The 9,535-nt window shown below is 42.9% G+C and overlaps 1 protein-coding gene across 1 annotated transcript in view; it reads left to right on the top strand.

Annotated features, from left to right (window-relative positions):
• cnksr2a (connector enhancer of kinase suppressor of Ras 2a) overlaps positions 1-9,535 on the top strand; it is a 410,446-nt gene that overhangs the window by 287,141 nt on the left and 113,770 nt on the right. Inside the window, 1 exon segment of the mRNA XM_048602521.1 lies at positions 3,340-3,429. Within this exon segment, the coding sequence (XP_048458478.1) occupies positions 3,340-3,429 (90 nt within the window).

Here is a 9,535-nt window from a genome sequence, read left to right as displayed (position 1 = left end):
GGGACAGTGAGAGTGAGGGCTGACGGTCTGGGACAGTGAGAGCAAGGGCAGGCGGTCTGGGACAGCGAGAGCAAGGGCGGGCGATCTGGGACAGCCGTTGGATCAAGGTCAAGCCTGAAGCGGGGCTAGTCGAGACCTTGTGAGGAGTGCTGGCCCCGCATTGCCAGGTGCTTACAGACTGTGATGTTGAGCTGTTAATTGTGTTTCTTTGTTTTTCTACTTTTTAGTAAGAAGGCCTGTAATGTTTAAGCTTTTAACTTTGCTTTCTTTATCTTTCTGCTTTGTGCCAAGATTCTGTGCCCTGGTACCTTTATACCTAACACAGTGCTATAAGTGACAACTTGTAATTTTATCACTGTACTCATGTGGGTACATGTGACAATAAACCTAATTCACATTCAAATTTAACTTTCCTAATGATCGAGAAGAGACTGATGGGGTGGCCATTGGCTGGAGTGGATTTGTCTTCCTTCTTTGTGTACAGGACATACCAGGGTAATTTTCCATACTGTCAGGTAGATGCCTGTGTTGTAACTGTACTGGAACAGCTTCACTCGTTCTGGACCACAGGCCTTCAGTACTATTGCCAGCATGTTGTCAGGGCCCATAGCCTTTGTAGTATCCAGTGCCTCCGATTGTTTCTAAATATCACATGGAATGTGTTGGCTGAAGACTGGCATCTGTAATGCTGGGGACCACTGGTGGAGGGTGAGATGGATCATCCACTCAGCACTTCTGACTGAAGATTGCATCAAATGCTTCAGCCTTATTTTTTACATTGATGTGCTAGCTTCTTCCATCATTGAAGATGGGGATACTTGTGAAGCCTCCTCCTCCAGTGAGTTGCTGAAGTGTCCACCACCATTCATGATCGGTTGCGGCAGGACTGCAAAGCTTAGATCTGATCTGTTGGTTGTGGGATCACTTAGCTCTGGCTATCACTTGCTGCTTATGCTGTTTGACATGCAAGTAGTCCCGTTTGGTAGCTTCACCAAGCTGACACCTCATTTTCAGGTATGCCTGGTGCTGCTCCTGGCTTGCCCTCCTGCACTCTCCATTGAACTAGGATTACCATAGAACATAGAATAGAACTGTACAGCACAGGAACGGGTCCTTTGGGCACGTTGTGCCAAACATGATCCCCTTGCTTGATGGTAATGGTTGATTGGGGGAATATGCTGGACCATGAGGTTGCAGATTGTGCTGGAGTACAATTCTGCCACTGCACATGGCCCACAGTGCCTCAGGGATGCTCAGACTTGAGTTGCTAGATCGGTTTGAAGTCTGTCTCATTTAGCACAGTGATAGTGATGGACGGTATTCTCAATCTGAAAATGTGACTTCATCTCCAAAAGGACTGCTCAGTGGTCATTCTCACCAGTAGGATCATGGACAGACGCATCTGCAGCCAGCAGATTGGTAAGCATGAGGTCAAGTATATTCTTCCTTCTTGTTGGTTTCCTCACCACCTGCTACAGACTCAGTCTAGCAGCTACATCCTTTAGGAGCCAACCAGCTCGATCAGTAGTCCTGCTGCTGAGCCACTCTTGGTGATGGACGTCGAAATCCCCCTCCCACAGTACATTTTATGCCCTTGCCACCTTCAATACTTCCTCCAAGTGTTGTTCAAAATGAAGGAGTGATGATTGATCAGCTGAGGGAAGACAGTATGTGGTAATCAGCAGGAGATTTCCTTGCCCAACTTAATCTGATGCCATGAGACTTCATGGGCTTTGGAGTCAATGGTTGAGGGCTCCCAGGACAAGTCCCTCCCAACTGTAAACCACTGCCCCGCCACCTCTGCTGGGTCTGTCTCGCCGCTGGAACAGGACATATTCAGAGATGGTAATGATGGTGTCTGGGTCATTGTCTGTAAAATATGATTATATGAGTATGATTGTGTCAGGCTGTTGCTAGTCTAGTCTGTGAGACAGCTCTACCAATTTTGGCACGAGCCCCCAGAGGACTTTGCAGCGTTGACTGGCCTGTTTTGTTGCCATTGTCAATTCTAATGCCTGGGTCAGTCCAATTTTAATTCTTTGTTGAAACTTTGTAGCGATTGATACAACTGACTGGCTTGCTAGGCTATTTCAGAGGGCAGCTTGGAGTCAACCACATTGCTGTGAGTCTGGAGTCACATGTAGGCCAGACCAGGTGAGGAAGGCAGATTTCCTTCCCTGAAGGACATTTGTGAACCAGGTGAGTTTTTCCGAGAATCTACAATGGTTTCATGGTTTTCAATAGCTTTTTAATTCCATCACCTATGACCTCATCCTTACCAATCTGCTAGCTGCAGATGTATCTGTCCATGCCAGTATTGGTAAGAGTGACCATTGTGGAGGCAAAGTCCCATCTTCACATTGAGAATACCCTCCATCCTGTTGTGTGGCACTATCACCGTGCGAAATGAGACAGACTTCAAATAGATCTCGCAACTCAAGTCTGAGCATTTGAATTTGTAATTTGAATTCAATTAAATTGAGAGTCTAATGATGACTATGAATCCATTGTCGATTGTTGGAAAAATCCGCCTGGTTCACTAGTGTCCTTTAAGGAAGGAAACTGCGTGGTATTGAGCAGACAATACCACAGGCACAGTCACAGCACTGCTTGCCTGAATTTTGCAATTCAGTACTGAAATAACCAAATGTGCCAGCAGATTAGGGTTAACAGATATTAAGAAATGTAATCTACAAAGATAGAGAAAAGTGCAGGTTCTGCAAGTTGATCAAAGTGTGAGTGGTATTCAGCATTGAATTGGAGTTTGAATGTGGGAATTAACCTGTAATTTCATGGTTCACATAAGCTGTCTTTCTCTAGTTCCAAATGATGTTCTACCTGACTACTATTTGCTTAAGCAACTAATTTCTCATGTGAAAGAAAAATAATTGCTGATAAGTCATGATGCAGTTAAATCTGATCATTTAGTTCACAGCATCTGATTATGTTTCCCTTGAGCATTTGTACAAATTAACTATGCAAAACTGACAGGTGTGGGGTGAAGACGAGTGGCAGGGTGTTATCCTTTTTAATTAAATTCTGCAATATCTAGAAATTCTGATGAGTCGAGTGGTTTCTGACAAACATAACAAACAGAATGAATGGCTTCTCCAAAGCAATTATGAGTTGCTGGAGTATGGCACCACATTCAATATTCATTGCAATCTGCCATCCTCAATCTCAACATTTAGATAAATCAACTTTTTAAATAAAGCCTCTGAACAGTGTATGAATATTAGACAGCTTTGAAAACTCAAAGACAAACTGCAAGCAGGCAAGAGCAGTGGAATCTGAAATACCGCTTTTGATTGGAAAATTATTCTAATTGCTCGTTTTTAGGTAAACTAAGACCTATTTCTATGCCAGTGGAATACAACTGGGCGGGAGAGCATGAAGATTTAAATAGACCGAAAAGAGATGGAAGAAGAGGTGAGTGTCTTTTGTTTACATTTTGCAACAAAAACCAATAACCTGATTTCATTTGAAAATTGACATTCACAAAAATATAGATTAAATTGAACATTTCCACTTAGAGTCATAGAGTCATAGAATCATACAGCATGGAAACAGACCCTTTGGTCCAATCCAGTCTATGCTGACCATAATTCCAATCTTAGAGGTGGACAGCTTCTTTTTATGTATACCAGGATCTTCCATGTTAATCGCCACAGCTAGGTTTAAATTGGGAGCATATATTGAAGATCAAATAGTAGCCTGGCAATCCCTTACAGTCACTGCTCAAATACTCCAGATAAAATATTCTTCAGAGTAGGGGTCTTGCCGGCCAGTGACAGACCCATCCATACTTACTCTTTAAAGCAATGTGTGCCAGTGTAATTCTAATCATTCATTGATGGGGCCACTGTCACCTTTTGTCTTGAAGTAAGATCCCCAACAAAGCAACTCGCCAATCACAAGCAGTGCCATAGAGTATGAAATGACTGCTGCTTGAAGGACACCCAGGACTATATTGGGGACAGCAGACATATGGGAATACCACCACCTTCGCATTCCCCTCCAAGCCACTCACTATCCTAACTTGGAAATATACCACCATTTCTTCACTGTCACTGGGTCAAAATCCTGGTCAACCCACAGCAGGTTGACTGCAGTAGTTCAAGAAGACTGATCATCACCACCTTCTCAAGGGCAACTAGGGATGGGCAATAAATGCAGAGACACCCACATCCCACAAAATGAATACAATTTTTAAAAAAGATCAAGGATGATTAAGATGTAAAGGCAGTGATTTGCTTGTTGGGTGACAGAGGGGGATGGTGGCTTCTGGATGGTACAGGTTGTGAGAAAAAGTAGGTGGAGGTTCAGAAGTGAACTCTGAGATGTAGCTCTTTGCAGACACTCCTCTGCCATCAGTTAGGTCTCTCGATAAGGCCTTGAGTGCCTTTGATCCATAGACTGAAGCTCCCATTCCCCCCACTTCTACATCCACCGCTGTGGCCACCAGTGACTAGCACAGGTGGCCTATCAGGCAGGAAACACAGTGACAGACCTTTAAATATAAGAGTTGGAAAGTCATGTTCAGGTAGTACAGGATGTTGGTGAGGCATCTTCTGGAGTACTGTGTCCAGTTCTTGTCACCCAGTTATAGGAAAGATATTATCAAGCTGGAGAAGGTTCAGGATAGATTTACTGGGATGTTGCCAGGACTGGAGTGTTTGAGTTATAACGAGAGACTTGATAAGCTGGGACTTTTTTCACTGGAGCGTAGGAGATTGAGGGGTGATCTTATAGACGTTTATAAAATCATAAGTGGTGTAGATAAAACGAATGGCAGCTGTCTTTTCCTTAGCGTGGGGGATTTCAAGACTAGGGGGCATATTTTAAAGTGAGAGGAGAAAGATTAAAAAGGAATGAGGGGCAATGTTTCTACACACAGAGTGGTTTGTATGTGGAATGAACTTCCAGAGGAAGTGGTGTGTGCGGGTACATTTGTAATGTTTAAAAGAAATTTGGATAAGTACATGAATAAGAAATGTTTGGAAGGATATGGGTCAAGCACAGGCAGGTGGAACTAGTTTAGTTTGGGATTATGGTCAGCATGGACTGGTTGGACCGAAGGGTCTGTTTCCATGCAGTATGACAATATGAGTCTATGACAGACCCTCTTTCTGCATTAATCTTAGTGCTGGTTCTCTGAGGCCCTTATGTCAGCCTTAGTGGTCACCTAAGGGCCACAGTTGGTGTTAGGATAGGATGGTTGACCAAGGACCTTCCTCCCCTGAACTTAATTTGGTGAAGGCAAGAATATGGTGGGGCTTCAGAACTCCTCCACCTCCTACTTAAGTGGCCTGCCCACCTCTTCGGGCAGAGATTATGCCCTTTGCATGGGGATCCCTGTCTTGCTTGTGATTTTGTGAAATCAGTTGGAAACCAGTAAAGGGCTTGAAATAGTGAAGCTTAGATCTAACCCTCACCGTCTGTTAATTAAGAGAACAAGCATTGGTGATTACATATGGCAGCTGGACTGTTACAAGTGCGCAACAGCCTCAAGACTAAATGTGTTAAGTGCACTGAATTTCCGAGGATACCAGAAGACACAACACTCAAATATTGGCTGAACCCGGCAGGATTGATTTGAACTGTTGAGTTACGCTAAGAGCCAGCCCATTCCGCCAGCAAAGAGTCCAGAGATACTTTCATGTTTAGACATTGAAAAGTTGTTTGGCAGATTCAGGCTGGCACAATACTGAGCAGCAGCAAGATAATTCGGAAAGTATTGAGAGAGTAGTTAGGGGTTTCCATTGTGGAGAGAACAGGATGGCCAGGGTAATAGTGAACAAGGTTATTTGTTGGACTAGGAGGTATCCTGCCTCAAACCACTGGTGGAAATTGTTTGAGTTCCTGGTGCAAGCTGACTGATAATGGAAAGCTATAATCTCCTTCTAATAGATTTTATCATAAATAGCAGGCATTCCACCTTACTTTTGAACCTGAAACCTTACATATTGAAAAGCAACAGATTTTTCCTAAGAATTCAGATTGATGGGGCCAGTTTTACAGCATTATAGCGAGTTATTTAAGTGGTTTCCAATTACAAAATTTAGTGAAAGGGTTAATCGTGCATAGGAGTTACATATTACCTACAGTGTAATAAAAACCGATATAAAGCCCTGATGCTGGAAACATTGCATGTCACATACTTGCTCGATTTGCAGCACACCTCATTTTGAATTAAACAATATGTTCAGATAAATGGAGCCTGCACTAAAGCTAAAGCGTCAACTGAACACGAAAGGTCAGAGCACCTGTCAAACTAAATATTCTTGCAGTGAGTGCTGCTTCCAGAGCTTCCCATTTCTCTCAAAACATGCGCACGTGACCAGTCCACCTGCCTGCTGATGGATATTTTTTCCAACACTGTTAGAAAAGTTGCCACTAAACTTGTCATTTATTCCAAAGAAGAGTTAATGTTTGACTACTCGAGCAATTAGGGATGGACAGCAAATATTCCCTCTGCCAGTAAAACCCACATCCGCATTCAAAACATTTCAGTCCCTGTGTTAACTCTTTTTCTTGTGGGGCACCGTTTTTTGCAATGTCTCATCATATTATTTCCCTCCATCTCCCACATTTCTACCGTATTTCTTTTCCAGAAATATTTCTCTTACAGAAAAGTGTTGAGAATAAACAACTCATTTGAAGGGGGTCTCAAATAGCATTCCACAATTTAATTGCTTGGTTAATGATTGGACTGCAAAGTTAAATGGAAAACAGTCAGTTTCTACGTGCACCTCCGTCAGTAGCACAGAGTACAGATTGACCTTCTCAGGGGAAACCTGGCTTTGGCATTTCCATTTCATAAAGTAAATGTCCTGTAGCTGTTCTTTTTTACCCTGGAAGCAGAGATTCAAATACATTTCACCATAAAGATGATTCTTTTCATGCTCATAACAACATTTGCACTATAGATCCTTATAAGCCATATTCAACAATACATGTTGAATAAGCTATCTACAGGGTCCTCAAAATGACGGACATGGCACAGTTGCAGCAAGACAGGACCCAGAACTTCTTTCAAGTGCCTCCTACACCCTGCCCAATTTTCTTTGTGTCTACCTACGTAAAGGTCGCTGAAAGGAAGGTTGCCATAAGCTTCAGGAAGTAACAGCAATGATACTGAGATGCCTGTCATGGAATAGTGACCTATTCTCTCTTCCCTTCATTTCCAATGCAGAACAATTAAAGACCCCAGTTTTGAATGAACCCATCAGTGGGACATCCTCTCTGAGTTTTGGGCACTTCTTCCCCTTTCACACTGTTCCTGCATTGACATCCATGTCAAAGGTCCAACAGGAATTGTTATGACAGAGAATCCTATGATGCAAATGTTGTGATACCTGACCTCGGAAAACAGCCTACAGCTGAGTGGATACAGAAGATACAGAGGATACTAAAGTCTCTCGTACTCTCGTGAAATGCGATTCAAGGGCATTTAATAATAGGAATATGTTAAAATTAGTAACGGATCCAAAAAAAAAGCATAAGAGTGCTCACAAAGTGCTTTGACCCATCAATACATAGCTGATGTTCGAATTTAAAATGTAGTCTCGAAGCTTTGCAGCTCAAGGGAAGCCAACAAAGACTAAGATCTTCCCTTTTTCTTCTAAGTGTGTGGCCAAGTGTGTTATGTGGCAACACACACGCCACCCCCACCACTAACATAACTCAGTTTATCACACAGCTATGAGCTTATTAAGAGCTGAGAGGCAGCCTATAGGTGAGCATCTCGCTCTATCAGGCACCGTGACACTGACAACCAGGGTCACCAGAAGCTGCCAAACAACTGCAGGCTGCCCGTCAAAGCCTCGTCTGGAGGCCATCCAATGACAAAAGGTTAAGTCTTTTTTTCCCATCACATCATGGATAGAGAGGGATCTGGTGATTCGGAGACCCACTCTCTTCCCCATCATCCATGCATCTGATTGCTCCCAGGTTGGGGAATTGGAGGCCTACCACCCCACCCCCAGACTTAGCAGACAGATCACCCTGGTTTCCTAATTCGGAAATTAACTGATGTTCTTACCTATCAGGGAGACAGGTGATTGCGAAAGTGGTGAGTTGAGGCCCTTAAGTGGCCATTAATTGACCATCTAAGGGCCTTCATTGCTAGCAAGTAGAGAAAGTCATCCATGGAACTTTCTACTCAGCAATTAATTGCAAAGCCAATGAGAAGGGAGTGGGTTTCTCTGCAGAGTATTGTCACCCAATTATTTCCCTTTCCTGACAGGTTAAGTGGATTGGCCATGCTAAATTGCCACGGTGTCCAGGGATCTGCAGGATAGGTTGATTAGCTATAGCAAATGCACAGTTACAGCAATAAGGTAGGGGTTGGAAATGGATGCTCTTTAAAGGGTTGGTGTGGACTTGTTGGGTCGAATAGCCTGCTTCCTCACTGTAGGGATTCTGTGATTCTATGAACCTCTCTTGACACCTCCAGAAGGGAAAAAAAATTCCCCAAAATGTCCCGTTTTGAAGGTTATTTTCACTTTTCATGATTTCTTTGTCCCTTCATGTCCTTTAAGTTTTGTCGTGCAAGCTGGTTGTTCTGGAAGAGTTAGTGTTGAAGTTGCATTAACACCATCCAACCTGATGATGATACGCAGCCTTTGGGTAGAGAAACAGTTCATCTGGAATGATGTCCTGATAGAGAGAGACATAACGTATCTGGCTCCTGCTTGTTGTAATTGTTGCCATTTCATAATTGTACCTATTGCTATCCTGCGTTATGGAACAAGGTATAATTTATTGCAAATGTCTCTTTATGTTAAGATGCTCTGATGATTAATGATAATTATTCGGGCTCTGAGACTCAGCCAAGAATGAGTTGCAGGCAGTGAAGTAACCCAACCACAAGTCACCAGTGTTTGATACCCAGAACCAAATAAAAGCTCAGCTGTTATCAACTGTTATCAAACCTGAGACCTTGACATTTTTTTCTCTAATAAACAGCTTTTGAATGTCAGAGGTACAGATCACTGCTGAGCCATATCATGTCAATTAATTTTCAGAACACCTTAGTTTCCTTAAATTCCATAAGTTATTCAGTTCAAGATTTCTTCCTTCTTCCTCTTGCTTCTAACTGCAGTCAGGACAGATCCCACCTTTTCCTCAGTAATGCTTAAATTATGATATAAAGGCAGCATTAATTTATCTTTCTTGGTAGCTGAACTCCCTGTTTTTCATTTTTTTCTTGCATTGTAGAATTTGATAAACACAGGAGTAGGCCATTCATCCCCCTGAAGCCTGTTCCACCATTCTGTGAGATCATGGCTGATCTGTGGCCTGACTCCATCGGGCCTGCCTTTGCCCCGTATCCCTTAATATTTCTGCTAGGCAAAATCTTTTCTATTTCAGATTTAAAATTGACAACTGATTGAGCATCCACTGCCATTTTGTGGAAGAGAGTTTCAAAGCTCTACCACCCGTTGTGTATAGAAACATTTCCTAACGTCTCTCCTGAATGGTCTGGCCATAATTCTCAGAATATACCCATCTAATTCTAGAATTCCCAACC

Source organism: Rhincodon typus, chromosome 11, assembly GCF_021869965.1.
Source record: "Rhincodon typus isolate 14 chromosome 11, sRhiTyp1.1, whole genome shotgun sequence".
Lineage (NCBI taxonomy): Eukaryota > Metazoa > Chordata > Chondrichthyes > Orectolobiformes > Rhincodontidae > Rhincodon > Rhincodon typus.
The sequence above is the reverse complement of the archived record's forward strand: the minus strand, read 5'-3'. Positions and strand labels throughout refer to the sequence as shown.